Source organism: Aplidium turbinatum, chromosome 8, assembly GCF_918807975.1.
Source record: "Aplidium turbinatum chromosome 8, kaAplTurb1.1, whole genome shotgun sequence".
In the NCBI taxonomy this organism is placed as follows: domain Eukaryota; kingdom Metazoa; phylum Chordata; class Ascidiacea; order Aplousobranchia; family Polyclinidae; genus Aplidium; species Aplidium turbinatum.
In genome coordinates, this window is record NC_137479.1 from 29097346 (window position 1) to 29118330 (window position 20985).

The following is a 20985-nucleotide window of genomic DNA, read 5'->3' on the forward strand; positions in this document are numbered from 1 at the left end:
ACAATAAATCAATGTAAAAAGATAGATTTGCAGACTGGGATATACCATTAGGGGGGAGAAGACAGATGCAACACAAAAAACTGCAACAATTCCTTGGTTGAATCTCAGCCAGAGAATCAATCACCTTTTACATTGATGCAACGTTTGCAGACGTTGAATCAATGTAAAAGGTGATTGATTCTCTGGCTGAGATGTGACCCGCGTATCCTTATAAATACGCGGCACGGACAGGGACAGAACAATACATAAAATAACGTTGTTTGAAGGTATTTGTTCAAACAATTAAATAAGTTTGATGAGAGGGAGGGGTTTCTGCGTGTGGGTAAAGGGAAATGTTTTGTCTCATAAGAACAAATCAATAAACTGAGGATGGCAGCGTGTAACTTCATGAAATTGAACACAAAACTGGCAAACCAGTTAGTAAAAATAACGTCAAAACAGCGAGTCGCTGTGGTTAGCGTCGCAAGTAAGAACTACGCAAAATGGCGACAGAGCGCAAGCGGTACATGTGTCCTGACTGACCACGCAGCGTAGCCTCTGGGCACAAAGACCGTCAACTTTCTTCATAATATGTTGTGACCAAAACCAAACGTCAATTTAGGCTGAAATTACGTTGCCTTAATCAGGAAGAAGGAAAGTTGCGGCGCAGGTTTGAAAAGCTGAGTGAAAACTGAAAATTAACATTGTGCGTCAATTTGGCACTGGATAGAGTTAAATTAAAAAAAAAACGGATTAAAGTATTTTCTACCTGAAGAACGTCAACAATTAACACAAACTAACAATTGTGAAAGTTCTCGGTAATGCTGATGCAATACGAACTACTTCAATACATTTCCAGACGACAAAATCTGTCATTTTTACATTGATTCAACGTAAAAGTGACAGATTTTCCTGTCTGGGTGGATTTCTCTAGGTCAAAACAAGGCGAAGGTCGCCATGAAGGCAAACCACTGAAACGTCTTAGAAGTTCATTTATAAATGTCATATTACTGTTTTATGATTTTAGTGTTTGTTTAGTTTGCAGGGTTGAGTTTCGAGATGGTTGCTTCATTCTTCAGTAGGTATGTAGTTCCCTAACCTCAATAATATTGGCAATTCGAGAGTCCTCATACAACTTCCACATAATTAGCAGGATAAAGGCCAACTTTCCCATTATTCAACTTCCCCTTGCACCATCCCTGCTCGTCTTCTTCCTCCAGTTTGTATAATGTGTCTCCTGCAACAATAAGATCAAATTAAATGAAAACTTCAGATAGATGCCAAAATAACGAAGTCTATCTATCTATAAGATTTAACATCTCTTGTTTCTCGTATTGCGAGGGTTGGAGGCTAGTTACATTACTAAAAATAAAAAGCCCTAAACCACAACTCTTAAGTTCGATTCCATCTCTGAGTGTTGTTTTTTTTTTCAATTATATTTAACCTTAAAGGGGACCTAAGATGAAAAATGAAAATTTTTTTGTTGATTCTTTGGTGTTTAAGTATTATCTTTTTCGGAAAATTTTTTTGATAAACTTTTTTGTTTGGCAAATAAAACGAAAAGAAAATCAGCCACCGGATGGCGCTATGTGTATTATGACGTAGTTGGTTGTTCACTCAGTTGGTAGCTTCATACATTAACACTGGAAGCGCTGCACAAGTCGCAATTTTTAAAGATGTCTGAAATCAGAAAAGGATTTTTGTTTGAACCAAAAAGACAGCGCCTTGACAGAAATGACAGTGATTCGGATTCAAGCTCCGACAGTGCCAGCTCCGACAGCAGTCGGATGGAGAATTTGAAATGGTGTAGGTGTGGAAATTGTGCCATCATGCCAACAATGATGGAAAATTTAGAAAAAGAGAAAAAAAGGCTAGTGAGTTTTTTTCTTTAAAAATATTATAAATTTTTAAAAATTTATTAAGGTGTTGCGACCGTGCCATATTTTAAACGGATTGTCTTGCTTTGGTATCATGCACGCTATCCTATAACGTCCGCGTTTTGTCGCTTCTACCTTTTTCTAGACCTCTGCTATGTTTGTCATATACTGGTGTTTCGTTGTGATGGTCAGAAATAAAAGCAAACTAAACACGGCCACAAAAATGCGCAGTTTAACGATTGAGTCACTTCGAGTAATAATTTACTTTAAAAGAAAAACACCTCCTGGTGGTATCGAACTCATATCCCTGGTAGTGCCAGCCAGACAAAGATCGCACGCGCCACTGATTCACTTAGCCAAAACAGTTGAATTTAGAAGTTATATATGCACTTTTTTTCATTTGTTCGTCTTTTACTTTGAAGAGAAGGTGGAAAAAAAATGCGCAGCAACAGCGCGCATGCGCAGTAAAAGCGACGTAAAGATTAAAAAAAGGCATGGAACGGCTATATCTAGGGCGCCGTAAGCATAGCAAATTCCGGCCAGAAAATGGTCGCTGCCCACATGGCAGTGCTTGTTGACTGGTGGGTTTTTGAGTTTTATCGCAGAGATCCATTTCTTAAGCTTGTCTTGATTATTCAGAGGTAAACGATGAAATTGTACCCCTTTCACGTTTCTTTCGTTACTACAACCGGGAGCCATACAAAAAAACATCTCAACGCGTAAAACTCAAGTATAAAATTGTTCTTTGTATATGTAGCCCACTTGTTTATAGTTTATTTGTATGCAAACTAGTGGTTCTGAATTCTGCTTGAACAACCAACTACGTCATCAAAGATTTTGCCCAATCAGAATCCTTTAAATCAATATCCCTATTATTAGATTTTTGAGCTAATGACAAACCCCAAAAAAAACTTATTGTTACAAATCGCTTAAGTTATATAAGTGACTTAAAATCACTTATGTGAAATTTCCAGGAATGCACCTATAAAAGGCTTTCTCAGTCCAATGATAAAGATTCAAAACCAACCAAAATAAATAGAAACAGCAAAACCTGTGGGATAAAAACAGTGATAATATAATAAAACCTAACATAACCACCTGCAGAAAAGGTCAGCTCATCATCTTCTTGCCCTTCATAGTTGTAGATCGCCCGAACCGCTACCCCTCCAGCGGCGTCTCCTCCATGTTGGCCTCCATCCGCTTCATCCTCCTGGAAGGGGTTTTGTTCATCGTCGCTCCAGGAGCTTGGCCGGTTAGCATTTCCATTGTTTGGTCTGTGATAACAATAATGCAATGCAAGTGTGACGTTACAACAACGAACAACAGTAATGTCTCCCGGCCCAAAAAAGTGTTGATTCAATCTCTGTAGACGTTGCATCAATGCAAAAGGACTGATTTGCTGGCTGAGTGCGGAAACATTACCAACGCAGTGTTTATGAAGTCACCTTAATCACAAGCGAGTTCACATGTTATCATTATCGGAATTTCGATAAACAACAAACTTGGTCTAATCGTTCTTCAACAAGGCCAACGGAAATATTACGTTATTCGATCATTCAGCTAAAAAAAACATTGCGAGCCAACTTTCATTCATACATTTTACATTAACGCAGCAATAAAATAATGAAATCAAAAACAGAGAGAGACTGTTCACCAGGCATTTGGTAATAAAATTAGTTTGCGTTCTTCTGGTGACTATATGCCAGGGATACCTAGACAACCGGGATGCGAAACTAACGAATTATCCGCTTTGATCGTAACAACAGTAGGGCTATCTTCATGTCGTGGAGTGCGCACGTCGCGGTGACATGTGATTTTGTCAACAGTAAACAGATGCTAAACAGCAGTTCACGTTTCGTTGTTCCTATTCACTGCTGTACTGGAAGATTACGAGAATAAATTAAAAGCTACAGCAGATTAGGTAGAACAAGCTAGTTAGTAGCCTACTTGACCAGCACAAATTCAATATCAAAGCAGGTAGTGGGCTGGTGAGACTCTGTACTGGTAACACTATTCATTGCAGTTTTAGGAACTATAACTTGGCCAAATCCAAAATGATGTCAGTTGCTAATCAGCGCTCTGCATATAGCAGCAGTGAAAATTGTTGGACACGAGTCTTCCCATTATTGTACTATGCTACGCCATAACTGCGTAGGATAATATTGTAATTTTGAACTAATTTTGGAGATAGTTTGTAACTGTTTTGCCAAAAACGAACTCAAACGGCTCTACGCACCAAAACATGAAGCACCAGCAATGATAGCTAGAAAGCTTCGAAAAGTTACGAGTGCCAGCTCCAACAAAACTGCCGCTTAAACCTCTAGGTTTTCGTATTCGATTTGTTACTATGTGTTTTTAATTTTGTAAGAAGTGAATTTTCATCCTTATTTGACTTTTGAATTATTGTGTTTGTAATAGTTTGATGGTGTAAAAGAAAATGTAGTCAACCAATATTGCTTCCAGTCTATGTAATGCCAACGTATTAGTGTTTCTAGAATGTTTTAAACAGAAACTGCAGAAAGTTCTGCATCAGATATACGCTTAAAAACAGCTGCATCGCCGTTTGGCGTTAGCCCTACTGTTGTTAAGCGGTCAAACGGAGTTTCGCATCCCGGTTTTTTTAGGTATCCCTGACTATATGCTAGGTTACCTCGTGATGTTAAAGATGATAACTAGCTTTTGTATTTCCGACGTTTCGTCAGTCAGCACGACTGACTTTATCAAGGTGGCTAAAACAGGTTAACACAACCTGTTCAGCAACGATGGCACAACACAAAAACATACTGATAAAATGAGTAAAGTAAAGCAGCAAGAATCAGAATTAAAACACGCAACGATACCTAGAGGTTAAACTAAATGCAGTGAATGCCTAAAACCAGTAGGCTACTTTCCAACAGCGTAAATTTATCTATCTATTGGGCCACTGTCAAGAAACGTTGAAAAGACATCAGACAAGACAGAAAACAATGGGATTAGCAATAACAATGGTAGAGAAAACGCACTGAGAATGGAAAAGGTGAAGCTAAAGTTAAAGTAATTTTTTGTACACAGAGGGGAAATTCTGACCATCTTTTTGGTTAAGAGCATGTTGTGCCTTCTGGTTTATGTACCATTTTTCTGTGAACAATCTTTTTGTATAATCCTTTTCAGTTTTAAGAATGGTGGCGTTGGTCCAAGTAATTTTATGGTCTGAATTTATAGAGTGTTTGCAAAGAGCGGAATGCTCTGGACGTTGAAATTTAATAGCTCTTTGGTGCTCGTTGATTCTAGATTTAAGATCACGTTTTGTCTGTCCAATGTAGATTAAATCACAGTCATGACACGGAACTTGGTAGATCAATCCAGAAACTTCACCTTCTTTCATGGGGTCTTTAGCGGAGGGAAGGTATTTACCTATTGTCAGATAGGGTTTCATCGCAACCTTGATTCCTATGCCATAGAGGATACGTTGAATTTTGTCGGTTACCCCCCTTATGTAAGGAAGACAAGTAAAAGATTTATAAGGAGGAAGTGAAAATAAGGAGGAAGTATAATGAAATCATTTAAAAACTAAAAAGAACTGTAAACAACACAAAAGTGGCCACATACAACAAGCAAAGTTGACCCCACTTAGTGCTGATTCAATATTGAAAGATATAAAGCTGATGTAAAAGCTAGAAATCAAACCATTAAAACGGTCAGTTATTTGCAGATTTATGACGGTAACAGCGTAAGTTTGACCAACCTACATTTTACAGCTTTTGGCTCAAACACTGACAGCCACATATCTTTTACTACCATGTACAGTGCGATAGAAAGCTTATGTGTATTCGAATATTTTTTTCTGTATCAAACAGCCATTAAATCATTTCAGCTCTGCTGTCGCGAACCTCAGAGTACACTGAAGCTCCATAAAGCTACGTAAAGTTCGCATACAGTAAACCAGTCGTTTTTACATTGATTCAACGTCTACAGACGTGGAATCAATGTAAAAAACGATTGCTTTGTTGTCTGGGTAATTCACTGCTTCACATTGGGAAATGATATAAACTGATTCAAAAACACTTTCTCAGCTAGGTTCTCAACACATGCACATTTTATGAAACGGAGTTGTTTTTTGGTTAGCCCAGGTACGGCCGTTACCGCCTCTGATGATGCCAGATCAAAAATTGTGAGATCCACAACCGAAAGCACAGTATCTCCAATTTCAAGAGACAAACAAAGCCACACACAGTTAATCCCAACAATAAGAATATTGAACAATAACCTTCGCAACAACAACGATATGAAAACCACAACAACCGTGAGATCTTCTTCGAACTATGAGATGAACACTCAGCTACACTGTATATTAGGGTCTGCTACTATTCGGCGAGTGCCCTATTCGGCGAGAGCCCTTTTCGGCGAGTTCTCTATTCGGCGATTTTTTATTTTATTTTTTTAAATTATCGGGTACCGTAGCCTAATTATCATTGCCGCTTTTACATCATTTTAACGACGCTAAACGTTAAAATAAGACCCCAACCCTAACACCTTACCCCACCCCCTAACCCTAAAACGGCAATGATAATTAGGCAGTTAGGCTACGGTACCGGATAATTTAAAAAAAAAATTCAAAAAATCGCCGAATAGGGCACTTGCTGAATCGGACTAGCCGAATTGGACTCGCCGAAACGGGCCATTCCGTGTATATTATATAACATAGTTTCATAGTTGAACCTATTAAAAGACACATCCAGACAGAAAAATTCGTCATTTTACATTGATTCAACGTCTACAGACGCAGACGTTGAGCAAACTGCAGACGTTAAATCAATGTTAAAATGACAGCTTTGCTGTCAGGTATGAGGCTTTTTTTCGGGTTGTGCAGCCTAGCGGTATTGATAGACAGCACAACACTGACAGCAAGAAGTTGAGAATTCTGGATTTTAGACAACTTTAAAATACGCTTTGGCAACATAAGCTAGTGACTAAGTAATACTCTTATGTTAAAACGAATATGAACAGACTTGAGGATGTTTTAGGTTAATTGATACAAAGCCAGTCAAGTATGTCTCTGGCAACATCACTACAAGAGTACAGGGCGTTGTCTAATGTCTATCCCATGCTGCAATGTGATGCGAGAAGAAATTAAAAACAACAATGTTTGTTTGACCATCCTGACAAAGACAACGTAACATTCGCATAGTGATGGAATTGGCCAGAGCCGTCCGTACTATGTACAAATGATATCACCGATTGCAAAGACAGTTACAGTCGTAACTTGGTAAGTGAATTGATTATTATTTTTCATTAATTAAAAGACGAATCAGCATGAAGACATGATACGTGACGCCATAAATGCCTCAGGAAATAGTGAGTAATTAAACGAGCTTGATGGCCATCCAAAATTTGTACTGAGTTACAAAACTGCAACAGTGAGCAATGACCTGCACAAAACACATTTCCAGAGATTGAACTCAAAACCAGCTGGTAAAATTGGGCTAACTCAAGTCTATTGATGAACAGTGGCGCTGATAAAGCTTGCCATTGAAACTTACAATAAAAATATGCTAAAAAAGATTTCACACTTGTACATATGTACAACAAACATGTAATGTCAAACGACAGTAGTACTTGCAACAGAAAAGCAAATGGTATGACGTCATTGTATGCCTCATGCGTAAGCTAACTTCTACTACAAGTTAGCCAACGATGTTACATTATGTTCACGAATCCTATTGGTCCGAACAAGGGAAACTGACCAGGAACCGAACATAGACGGAAACTTAACAACGGAACCAGCTGGCAAAACTCGTCTTTTTCACACTGATGCAACGTCATTAATCGTTGAAACGATGTAAAAGGTAACTTTGCACGGTAGGAAAGTTAAATGAGCCTGATAGAATCCAGGCACATGATTAAAGCATTAAAGAGCTTTCCACATCAATGCTGCTCTCAATTCCATGAGCTCTACGTCAAATACGATAAAACTTTTTGTTTGGCATTATCCAAAATATAAAAAGGATAAAATATTCATACAGTCTGATTTCAATGTAAATATATTATTGTTAACTATGATTATTACGGTATTACATTTGTTGCTGATGCCATATTGCAAACTTCCTACTCTTTGGCTTGCCAAACAACATACATCAGGCCACAATTCATAAAAAATTCTGTTGTATAATCACTTGATTAATAAAAGCTTCAGCTTCAGCATAAATGTAAAACTCATCCAGAAAATCAAGCCATTGTGACTACCATTGGAAACCCAAAATCTATTACATAATATATTCTTACACCAGGAAGCAAATTGTTACCATTTCGAAAAGACAATAAGTTTATAAGCTAGCGTTTGTCTATTTAATTCTGCCTGTACATCAGTTACTGCCACATAATGATGTTGAAAGTGCGCAATAAAGCAAATATAAACGGTCGCACAAATGATACGTCTAAGAACAACAAAAAATTCTATTGAATCTCCAGACTCAAGATAAATTAAAATGACAACGAATGGAAGATAAGCGTCATACTCATGTCACTTGACATTGCTCAAAAGCCAATTGAAAAATATCTTTCTGATTGGCCGACCACACAAAAGATGGGTAGGTATGTGTGGAAGTCGTTAAAAGAATTTTACCATTAAACTCACATCCTACAACCTGATTTGTCATCTTGTGCATCAAAATCCGATTAGTTTTATTGCAAACTAGTTTAGCAACTTAGAGATTACGACATGAGTTAGAAAATGGCTTTTGCATTCTTTGATATAACCTACACACCATTCACCATGCTTTTGTCATCTATGTTGAGTAGCCGTTCCAAACCCTTCATAGAACTTCTTCAGCTGTACCAAAAACTTAAAGGCCACCTGGTAGACTTTTGCCATACACTTTTAACGTTTGCTTATAACACACATCACCATCGCATGATGCCCAACAACGAACTACCTAGTTGCATCTCAGCTAGAAAATGAGCTTTTTTGCGTTGATTCAGTGTCGTTTTCTTGGTTTTGTTTTATATTTTTCCATCTGTTTGCTGTACATAACCGAGATAGCACAATAAAACATGCAATGTAGTAAAAATTATATCTATATCAGGCCTCGAAATTCACGGCGGACACGGCGGTCATGTCCGCCGTCACAGCATGTGATGTCCGCGGGAAGTACCATCTAGATCGGTCATATTTGTCCGCCGAGAAATAATATAGGAACTAGCGATACAAATCGTCATTGCATAGCTCAATTTTATGTTCAATTTTATTACTAGCACGAACGTCGAACAATTGTTGCGACTTGCGAGAATATAATTTCTCGCGCATTCTAGCGCGCATCTAGAAAATTAAAATACTGTACGATATCCTCAGCTTCCATTCAAGCAGGAAAACTTTCGATTTTTACGTTGCTTCAACGATTGATGACATCGAATCAGCGTAACAAAGGTTAATACTTCGCTAAGAATCGATAGGAGTACGGTACGATTTTTCTACAGCAATCACGCGCAACTTAGTTCAAGTCTTCCGTCACAATGTCTGGCTTTGATCGAGTAATATTGATAAGCCAAGGTTGGTTACAAAATTAGATTATACGAGTAGGCTATTACAGCAAGATGCAGCAAAATTTTTGGTATTACGTACAGTAAGAAAAAAAAAGGTCCAGGGAAAATTCACTTTCGCTCACATGACACGCAAAAATAAACTTAAAGAAAAAAATCCTAGTGAAACTTTGCACAGCAGAAAATAGTAGCGTTAGTGTAGAAGTTTTCCGACTCGTGTCCAGAGTATTGTGACGCAAGAAGCTACACAACCTCGTTCGGAGAAGTTAATCAGATATGCGGCGTATTAAGCAGCTACGCGGCGCTTTGACTCTTGTTACGGCCAATCTCTGTACAAATCAAACGTCATATAAAACCGTTCAAGTCTACTGAATATTACGTCATGGAAGTTGCTAGAAAATGTGCCAAAATTGCACCAGCGTTCATAAGAATTGTGTCAAACCTGTCAGACCTGTTTGGGCCTGTTTAAACAGGAAATATTACATCAGCTTTAAACACCTGTTGGAATGACTTCATAATTGTCTTTCATTATTGCGTCACAGTACTGCATACGTGAATTTGAGATATTGCTATCTATTTTGGTCATTCGTAAAATGATTGTTTGAAAGTTGGCCGCACATTTAACTGTTGGCTTAGTGCTTGCTAGCTGGACAAAGGTTCCGTCTTTTATCCAAGTAATCTGTTGTGTAGTGACAGTTTAAGTGGTGTAGGCGTTGCACCCCCTCGTTTTCGGTAGCCGTGGGCTAATTTTACAGAAATACACTGTTTGAAAAGAAGTTCAAGTGTGTGTTTCTTCGGTCATTATATACAGACGAACGGATTCGGGAACTTTATGTTAAAATTTTCCCAAGAAGAGATTATGGTTTACCGCTGTGACCAACTCTTCAAACGCACGTCGTTGGTCTTTTCAAATGGCGAAGAATTATCAAGATAAACTGATTAAGCATGACGATCGACGCTAAAACTCGTGTGTCCGCCGTGAGACTTAATTTGTCCGCCGAGATAGCTGCTCAGACCGGACACGTTTGTCCGCCGTCAACAAAAACGAATTTCGAGGCCTGTATATCTCCCGTCTTCAGTGGTTAAGAACTGGCGATTGTCAGCTTTTGCAGCCACTACCCAGATACCAAATCAGTCGTTTTTACATTGATTCAACGTTTGCAGACAGACACACCACTTTAGCGCCGATAAAGTGAGCCCACAAAATAAAATGTAAATGTCATTATTTTTTCATGCATACAAGAGATAATCTTATATCACTTACGTGGGAGTTTCACTGATCGTTGAGAATTGCTTTCCAGAAATACCACCAACGCCTGCAACATGCTTCGATACTTTACTCCCTTGGTGTCTGTTCAACGACTTTTGCATCAAGATTTTGTCCGGGTCGTATTCCTTCGAAGAAAAATATTAAACTTTATCCTCTCTACCATCTATTGGACGTTGACAAACCGCAAAATAACACAGTGATGAATTTAATCGTGCAATAACTGATTTAAGCGAGTTGATCTCCAGGTAACCTTGTAGCAATGTTTTCCGGTTTTATCTGTCAATGTTTTACTAAACCTTTTGGAATTTACTTGTTATAAAAAATGAACTTGGCAAAGTTTTGTAAACGGATGTAAGTTCAATGAAAAGCAGTTTCTCAATGCCTATCAAGGAGTAGTCAGGTAAGTGGAGTGGAAACTGCTTTCTTCCAAATTGTTTCGCAAAACCCGCAAGCTATCAGCACAAAACTCACCAGTTGAAAAAATTCAAACATATTGCATACTACCTGTACCAGTACTCGGTGAGAAAATAGTCGGTTGACTTTAAATGCTTCAACATTACACAATTTGCTTTCTTGAGCGGCATATACTCAACACGGCCTGAACTAATTGAACTAACAGAGGATGTGAAAACAATTTATCATTTAAAAAAAAGAATACTTAACATGGAAGTAAGTTAAAAATCTTCTTTGCTTTTTTGCATAATCAAAATCGCTTTCTTCACTTGAGTCGCTAGGGCCCGTCACCTCAAGGCACTAGACCAACAAGACGACACTGAAAGACTACTTGAGACCCGCACGTTATTAAAATCGACAAATATAAACTTATTTAAGCATAAGGACTCACTTCGAACTGAGGCCAGTTCATTGGCATGTCAGGGCCGAAGGTCGACCGCCACCATTTTAGATCCTCCTCAGCCGAAGTCCGGTTAATAACTGCGCTTAGGTCGGTGTACACGGATAAATATCTGCACAGAAATGGCCTTTTGACTTTCCATATATGATATTTTTAATTGTAATCTTGAAGTTGTATAAATGTTACTCTGCTTTGCGTAACTGATTATACACATGAGTCTACACTTCTATCACCGCGGTAGTAAAATCAATTCTTTGTTGCACGACTTAACGTCTACAGAGCCAACACTGTAAAAAAGACTTAATTGCTGCTAGACTGAGTTGGGTGAAAGATGCATGTCACTGGACACCAGTGGCGGCTCGTGGTCTTAAAACATGGGGGGGCTGCATCAACCAGTAGGCTAACCTAATATAAATAATTATAAACCTGTACCGGACTGAGTTATAAATGCACTGAGTTAGGGTTAGTAACACAGTAACATGTTCTTTTAATTGGCTGTCGTTTAATGTTTTTATCATTTAAAGTAAACTTTTGATAATGGCTTGAATTTGGTCAAGTTTAGGTGGTCACCAGATGGAGCTAGTATTATTTTGGGACTTGGTATTAACTTAGTTGGTTAGATCTATGCTTGTGCTTTCCAACGATAGCAAATTTGTTGAAATTGAACAACAAATGAATAAATGGGAGACAATTTCCTTCAGGTGTTTTTCAGTGCATTTCCACCCCGTACTTCCTCCTTTATAATAGTCCATTCCAACCTGTGTGACGTATCATGACGTCATCATCACAAAAGGACGAATTGTTAAAGAGCACCAATACTTACAGTAATTGGCTTTACTTCACATCAAACCTAGTCTGTCTCAGTGACTTCTCAAAACACAGATCAAGTAAAGTAACCTACGACCCCTTCACCTAATCACCGATAGCTTCCACACGCTTACCCTAAAGATTTACGAGAACAAAAGTTGGAATCCCTGACCGGGGTCTGTTCTATTTGCAGTCCCTACAGCGCTTGTTCAGTGACGCTAGAAAACTTTTTTCTAAAAAACCTACGTCATAAAAAAAAGAACAAGAAACACCGGACCTGCAGAATTTGCAGACCCAGAGTTGCCAATTAATTTTTGTAACACAAACTTTTTTTTTATTGCAAAAAAAAATTAATATTAAGAGTTTTTTTAATTCTTCAAGCGAAATAAATTTAAAAAAACATGGCAAACTATCTATATGTAATATAATTCACAAATGCACAAAAATGTTGGGGGGGCTGCAGTCCCGCAGTCCCTTATGACGAGCCGCTACTGCTGGACACAACATGAATTGCAGACGATGTACACGCGAAGGTCGCACGTTGAAACAACTATAATTTATGAAACAACCACGATGAACTATGAAATCAAACCTAATAAAAAAGGCTTTAACTCATAATAAGATGAACTGCTACATGCCAAAGTAATAAAAATATATATTTTAACACTTTGGCAAGCTTGCACCGAAGTGAACCAGCCGAAAATCGGCCAAAGCTAAATAGCATCTGCTCGATTTAAAAATCTTTGTGATAAGTACACTAGCCTACCCAATGTTTTTCATGCTTGTGTTTTTGGTTTCAAATTTTTACTAAATAACAAACTATTAAGGTCATAATCTCATATTTCCAATCTTCAAACTTGGACTAAGTCGAAAATTAGCTGGGAAGAAGGTCTATCTCATGCAAGCAGGTTACGAAGAAATGCAGCAAATACTGTTGCAAAAACGGTTAGGTTATATTTTTTACTCCATTTTTCTGTTTTTTCGTTCGACCATATTGTATAATGTGTAATGTTTATGTATTAAAGGTACTTGAACAAACACAACGTTTACATTTGTTTTGATCACTCTGTAACAAACCCCACTCACTCTGGGTCGGTGGATAAATCCAGATGCTTGTGAACAATCATAAAAGTGTCCTTAAAAAAGTCGAGCCTCTTTTCTTCAAAATCTTGGCACTTGGTGAAGACTTTTTCCATGTCCTCCATGTAACGAGGAGTGTCATCAGACAGGACGCATAGTGCCGACTCGTATTTGTCTTTTTGCTGAAGAATTAGATCGTATGCTTAGATGTTATGCTAAGTATTGTTGGCACCAAATTTTCCCAGTAATCCACTATGCAACTTAAGCAAAGGGATGGTTTCGTTGTGCTCTACAATCGCGCTGCACTAACCCGAAGTTACACGATTTGCTTCACCAGCAATGAGTTTCACAATTGCAGTTCACAATTTTCACAAAAATATCGATAAATTAACTGAAATACTCAATTAATCCTAGGCTACAGTTCCAAAACAAAAAATCAAACGACATTTAATCAATTATTCATGCCACTCTAAAGTAATCGAAAACAAAGCCAATCAAGCCGAGATTGAAAATGTCCCAAGAGCTTAGAATCAACAGTTGTACAGCTTCAAAGCAGTAGTGAAAAGTTCCATTGCCCAATGAAATATTGTTGATTTACTCCAAACAAAAATAAAAGTTGAAGTTATGGTGTCAAACTGAATGTGACAAGTGGATTCTCTCAAAAAGTAAGAACATCACAATCGAATATCAAAAACTAGGTATATATCTACAGTAGCCTACTAGTACTCATAGGGTTCGATGCACCAGCGGGAAATGATAAGGTCGATTGAGCTAACTATCTGATTGGTAGATCGAAAATCAGTTCATGCAAACTTCATCTATGGATTAGTAATCGAGGTATCTAATCAGCGAAATACATAAGGAAAAAAGTTAGTCTCTAAATTAAGCTACTTAATCAACAGGTTTGCTTAATCGAAAATGATCTAATCTGGTGATCCAGCTCTTAATGTGAAGATGGAGCACGTTACCTTGGATCGGTCCATGCCTTTTTTCTCCACAGCCTCTGTGAGTTTCTTGACTTTATCAAGAGGTACAGTGTTGTCACTCTTTGCATTGCTTTCCTAAAGCGACAAAATTGATGTGGCAGACATCATTGCGTTCCATGTATGTAAAAGCTATTTTAAGACACAAGCAAATAAGTGGGTTATAAATAGATGATAACAAACAATCACTAAAAAGTTGATAATAAAATTTACTTAAAAAGTGCATTTTCTTGTTTAAATACAGCGTCTATTTAAAAAAAAATGTGTTGATAAAGTCACACATGTGTAGAAAAATCTCGATATAAAATCGAATTTCTTAATTTAGTTTGATAGTTTTTCCTATATACGTTAATACTTAATTAGCCTATTGCACATAGCCTATAGACCAGTGGTTCTCAACCCTTTTGTTTTAGCGGACCCCTTTTGATACCTTCGAAGCGGTCGAGGACCCCTAAAAAAATTATCTGAAATTTTAGTATATTGCTTCTCCTATAATGGAATCAAACGTTTCATAAGTTTCGAAACGACACACTTAGAAGAATTTGCTGAACTCGTGACGCACTATGCCGATTGATGACATTGACAAAATTATTTTATGAGCATTATGTTGGCACATAGCATCAAAAATCAGTAATCTAAATGTTGATTTGATGTTTTTCTATAAATTTTATCAAAAATCAATAGAATTTTGCGACCGTTACAAAGAATGTTTCCCTGTTTTCATTTCTAATCAATATTAATTCGTTATAATCACAGTCATTGAAAACTGTGAGTGGTGAAAGACTGCTGACTAACGTTTGTATTTCTAAGTTAAGCATTGATCAATAAACTGCTGTCTCAAAAGAATTAAGTTAAACTGCTGTCTCAAAAGAATTAAGTTGAACATAGCCTTATTAAAAATTAATTCATTTATATCAGGCCTCGAAATTTGTACTTTTTTCCGGCGGTCAAGCATGTCCTACAGGACTGGCCCTTTCAGCGGACATTTAATATCTCAACCGGACAGGCGGACATATTTTTTGCATGTAGATTTTGCACAAAATCACACTAGTACAGTATTGTGTAGTCGTGTTTGTAGAAGATTTTCTACAACAGAATAACTCTGCAATGGTTGATGGCTTAATTAACCGACCCTGAAGTATGTCGCTTGCAAATAAATCAGTGCGTTAATGACAGTCGTGTAATGACGCAATAAACACAATTGAAAACAACAATCCAAATTTCCTTATTACAAAAGCAACTACGATCACTTATTCCGTGGATTTTGCGTTATAGAATCGTTGTGCCAAGCGATTACTGCCGGCCCGGGGTCGTAAATTTCCAGCTCAGGACCGTCCAGACAAATGCGCATTAGTGACTCAATAGTGTTAGTGTTAACTAACTAACACAATAGTGTTTTAGTCTAACACCCTCCCTTCTGTGCAGAAATTCTATTTCTATCAGTATCAGCGTGAATAAGGTCGCCACATTCGCCTAAGCCAGTGGTTCTCAACCGGGGGTCCGCGGACCTCAAGGGGTCCGTGAAGCGATTTCCGGGGGTCCGCGAAAGTTTCCGAGTTTTCAACATGACGGATAAATTAAGAAATTTAAAAATTGTTTGTGCTTTGTTTATGTATTAGCCTACAGTGATTCTTAAACTGTAAGTCGCAACGCACTGGTGCGTCGTTTGAAATTGCAAAGGACATTGCACAAAGATTTGGTTTCTTAACTAAAATATCATATAAATTACTTAAACCTTTTAATAAGGCTATGTTGGCTATGTTCAACTAAATTCTTTTAAGACAACAGATTATTGATCAATGCTTAACTTAGAAATGCAAACGTTGGTCAGCAGTCTATCACCACTCACAGTTTTGTAATGACTGCGATTATAACAAATTAATATTGATTTCAAATGAAAAAAGGAAGGAATTCTTTGTAACGGTCGCAAGTATTCTATTAACTTTTGATAAAAGTTATAGAAAAACATCAAATGAGCATATAGCTTACCGATGTTTGATCCTGTGTGCCAACATATAGCTCATAAGTCATAACATAATTTCGTCAATCTCATCAATCATCAAGTGCGTTGCGAATTCAGCAAATTCTTTTAAGTGTGTTGCTTTGAAACTTATGTAACATATGATTCCATAAGGAAACGCGATATACCAAAATTTCAAATTGAAATTTTTAGGGGTCCGCGACCGCTTCGAAGACACCAAAAGGGGTCCACCAAGACAAAAAGGTTGAGAACCACTGGCCTAAGCAGTAAGCACGTGCGGAACCCAGCTGAGACTTGCTTCTCTGTGACGTTTCCTTTTATCAAACGATCAATGTAACGCAATAATCCTCATTGTTAAAATTAGAATACATATATCCTGCCGAAAAGTTTAGACAACTTTATTTCAAGGCAACATTGCAAGGCGTTGAAATGATGTAAAAATGGCTACTTTGCGGCGGTCATTTATGACCGACCAATGAGTCGGCTTCGGCAGACATTCGAGGTTATTCCGGAGGTCATGTCCTCCATGACCGCCGGAATTTCGAGGCCTGTATTATATGACATTTTTTTTAGTTAGGAAACCAAACCTTTGTCACCAGTCCGTTGGGAAGTACAGTCCTAATACACAAATAAAGCACAGCCAACCAATTTTTAAATTTCGTAATTTATCAATCATGCTGCAAACTCAGAAACATTCACGGACCCCCTGAAATCGCTTCGCGGACCCCTTGGGGTCCGCGGACCACTGCTATAGACCATCACACTACATCTCCGTCCAAGCGTTATCGATGGATTTAAAGAAAGTTTTGTATGAAAACTTTTGTGACAACTTTTTATCTTTTAACCAACCTGCAATTGAGCAGAGCGTTCTTCTTTGCAAGCATTGAAGTAAGCTTTCTTTGTGTCGTTCACTTTCTTCATGTATTTAGCCCATTGTTTCTGGGCCCTGGAAAACTCATCTTGGCAAACTTTAGTCTCTTTTAGTCCACCGAGTGTCAAACTGTGGTAATTTTCTTTTTTCCATTGTTTCACCTGTATGATTTGCAAATAATATTCATGAACAAATCAAGATGTTAGTAAATGCAACACATTTGTGACAGTTTACTGGAAGTTATAATTCAAAATAACAACTTTTCAAAATATAATGAACTACAATTTTACGTACCGTAATCCTGTTTTCAACTATATATTGTCAGAAGAAAAAAATTGTAAGCCTTACGTCAACCAAACACACAAGTTTCATAAATCAGCAAACTATTAACATTTTATTTGAAATGCATTTACTGTGTGTTTGTGTGTTTTACTGTGTACTGCAAAACACTCCATGCCAAACAGTTGTAAATTAAACCAAACACTTTCAATGTCAACAATTAATACAACGAAAACTAGAAATAACTAGAAATAAAATCAATGCATTGTCCTCTCAGCTTCAAACTAAATAATTGTAAAGTAAAAATAGATCTCTACAGTACAAACCTACTTTTTCATAAGGGTCAGACAATAAATTTTCTTTAATCTTTAAATGAAGTTGTGCAACTCGGTCTGCCTCATTCAGCATATTGGACCAAGTTGATTCCAGGCTATGGTAAGATGAATTCTTTTCTATAATCTAAATAGCAAAAAGAGCTAATGGTTGAATATATACTGAATAGGTTGGGTGTTCAATGTTCATCAGAACTATTTAATTTTCTGGCAGTAGTTGTAACGTTCCCTTGATGAATGCAAACAAGTAACTCGTACGTTTCTGCTTTAACATTAATCAGTAAAAAAAGAAATGTTTATTACTTTTAAACTAAAGGCATCAAAACCTTTAAAAATACGGTAACTGAATTTATCTGATAATTAAATTTTGCTTTTGGCCAAGGGGGTGGTCGAAAAGAGCATGGTAAATGAAATACACCTACTCTGCAATCAACTACCGATACATCTTCATAAGGGTCTGCTACTATTCGGTGAGTCCGATTCGGTGAGTCCGATTCGGTGAGTCTGATTCGGTGAGTTCCTAGCCTCTAACCCCTAACCCTAACCCCAAACCCCTAACCCTAAAACAGCAATGATAATTAGGCTACGGTACCCGATAATTAAAAAAAAAAATTGAAAAAATCCCCCGTTAAGGGATCGGACTCACCGAATTGGACTCACCGAATCGGACTCACCGAAACGGGCCATTCCGTCTTCATAATGCTGCGATGGGTGGTGAGATCATATGATGCTCGAAAGAAAACTGGTTTAACACCTATCGAGAGCATGTGTCCTTTGGCAAGAGACTTAATTACAAACTTGAAAATGGAGATAAAGATTGGCTTCCTTGCCTTACCATCCACTTAATCAAAATTTGCAACAACCAGGCACAAGTCTGGGTTTAACAAGGTTTTCAATGACTCCTACTTAGGGAAAGTCTCTTCCTATTTGCAGTGCAGTCCCGTGCAAACCTAGTTTTGTAGTATGGATACCGTATCATACAACCTTTAAATCAGTAGATGTGGGTTCCACACACTGTCGAGGCAAATTCAAACCTTTTAAAAGTGGTACCGGTACTGAATCTTATTCCTGCTTGGTACTTGAATTAAGAGTAATAGTGTACTCGGCTGCACTGGCATTATCTGTTTTATAATGTGCTGACAGCAAAGCAAATCAGTGATGAATACACCACTATATAAAAACACAAATTCATTATAAAAATTGGTGTTACATGAGCGGTGTGTGTGTGCTTCATAACTGTGTTTTATCAGACCTCTAAGCTTCGGGTGGTCATGGTCGCTGAGAAGTTGTTAAATGGTCTCTGAAACTGCAGAGCTAGTAAGCCATGTTTGGTCGAAGGCTTCCACAAGCCACTTCATTGATATTTGAAACTTTTTTCTCTTCACTTGCATTTGCAACCTTTTATCATAAACAAGGCAAAGTCTCTTACACGCCGACGAGAAATATTGCTGAGAAAAGTTTCGCATAAAGGCTGAGCGCCGACCTCCAAGACTAGCTCTACACTGCTTGGGAAGCAGTGTATTTAAACAGAACTGCAAATATATTTCAGGGCCTGGTTTGGGCTGTTTTTACCTGAGTGAATGCAAAAACATGATATTATTCAACAGGTTTTTAAAAAGTTTTTAAATAAACAAGTTTTTCATTTTGGCTGCCGCTTGTGAGAATTTTGCTGCCGGAAAGAAGCGCTGGTAGGTTATGCTAGTTGTCAGAAAAACAAAGGAGCTAAAAGGTGTGTTCTTTGCAGTATCTTTCACTTACTTTATGGAACTTGGTACTCCAGGCCTTCAACTGTTTGTTGTAATTTTCTTCTATCAAAGCTCTGTCTTTTATAAAAGCCATCAAATCATCACAAAGCTTCAAACCATTGTCTATTCTTGAAACAGTTCGTTTGTATTGGTTTACCTGAAACAGCAAAAACAAAATTAAACAATAAACATCCATTCACTTTCTCAAGTACGTGTATGAAATAGCTTTGTTCTACATGGGGATCACTCAATGAACTTACTCCTGTATAGTGTACACACAGTTAGTATACACAGTTTACACACACACTCCCAAACCCACAATATTACTGTCAAGGACAAACACTTTACGAAGTGGCCCATGTGCCACAGTTTGCATGATTGATAATGATAATTGCTTTAATGATAAATGCTGTTCATTGTCTTTCTTATTTTAAAGCAGTATTCTATTGACTGGTCTAAAATGCATCTATGCAATTTAAACAAAAACGTTGTAAAGTGGTTACTTTGATATCAACTGCAAATAAAAATCTTAATGTTACAAAACAAACATAATTATCCTAAAAATAAAGGAAAGATTGCATGTTTAATTGTTTATGTTTATTGTAGTTTACCTCCCAAAAGCTCCCATTTGTGCATTCTATGGCCCCGTCTTCAGTACTGATAGGCATGGACATGGTGAGGATTTAAAAAACTTCGAAACAGAAATTAAATTTCCTCAGTGCTGTAATTCACAGAAAATACCAATAGGAACTTGAGGAAAAGTATCAAATGCAAAAGTTGCTGGCTTTGCCTTTCCTATATCTTAAAAGCACTTTCTTATTTACGGTAAACGTTGTATCAAAATAGAAAACCATGCACAAAATAAGTTTGCAACTTTGCATGATAGGCTATGCATGAGATGTTTTCATAACAAAATTTAAACAGAAAGCATTGTATATACAACTTTTTACATGATTTACAAATTTTCTGCCATCTCAATGTTGTTCAGTTGCAATGTTCAATTGTTCATCTCTGATGAAGTTCTGTCAACGCTCATTTTTGCAAACAAAAAAGTAAAAATAAACATGTGACGCTCTGACATTTCATGCACTCTAGCTAGAACTTGAAAGTGAATAGTTTGCTTTTGAGACTGCGATTACTGTATTATTCTTTACACAATCAATACAGTTTGCAATCTAGTTTTTGCTAGGGAAATGCTTAATTGCTTAGGCTATGTATTGGTAACCTATTTTACTGATATTTTATGTTGTACAGTAATAAAATTGCTCAACCGCAACAAAGCAAACTTTTGGTTGTGGCTATCGCAAAATTAATTCTACGATATTGGTACTGCAGCAGTGTACAGCACTTGTTTTTCTAGTTTACACAAAAGTTGTTTTCCATTGTGAAGCTGTCTTTAGATTTTGATAATGT

The 20985-nt window shown here is 37.4% G+C and overlaps 1 protein-coding gene across 1 annotated transcript; it reads right to left on the reverse strand.

The window, feature by feature from the left end:
- Positions 1 to 227: 227 nt before the first annotated feature.
- Positions 228 to 20295, reverse strand: LOC145775592 (protein kinase C and casein kinase substrate in neurons protein 1-like). Its single transcript, XM_082586906.1, has 10 exons — positions 20184 to 20295; positions 19586 to 19729; positions 17826 to 17954; positions 17195 to 17377; positions 14350 to 14442; positions 13388 to 13563; positions 11486 to 11606; positions 10636 to 10766; positions 2955 to 3130; positions 228 to 1216 (listed from the first exon to the last, which is right to left on the reverse strand). The coding sequence occupies exons 1-10, from the start codon at positions 20244 to 20246 to the stop codon at positions 1107 to 1109; spliced, it is 1326 nt and encodes a 441-aa protein (XP_082443032.1). The 5' UTR covers positions 20247 to 20295; the 3' UTR covers positions 228 to 1106.
- Between the last annotated feature and the right edge of the window lie 690 nt (positions 20296 to 20985).

Coding starts and splice junctions, on each gene's coding strand:
- LOC145775592 (XM_082586906.1), bottom strand. CDS start 20,246: ATGTCCATGCCTATCAGTACTGAAGACGGGGCCATAGAATGCACAAAT. Junction 17,955..19,585: donor GGAGTACCAAGTTCCATAAA/GTAAGTGAAAGA, acceptor TTTGCTATTTAG/ATTATAGAAAAGAATTCATC. Junction 3,131..10,635: donor ACGATCAGTGAAACTCCCAC/GTAAGTGATATA, acceptor TTGTTATCACAG/ACCAAACAATGGAAATGCTA.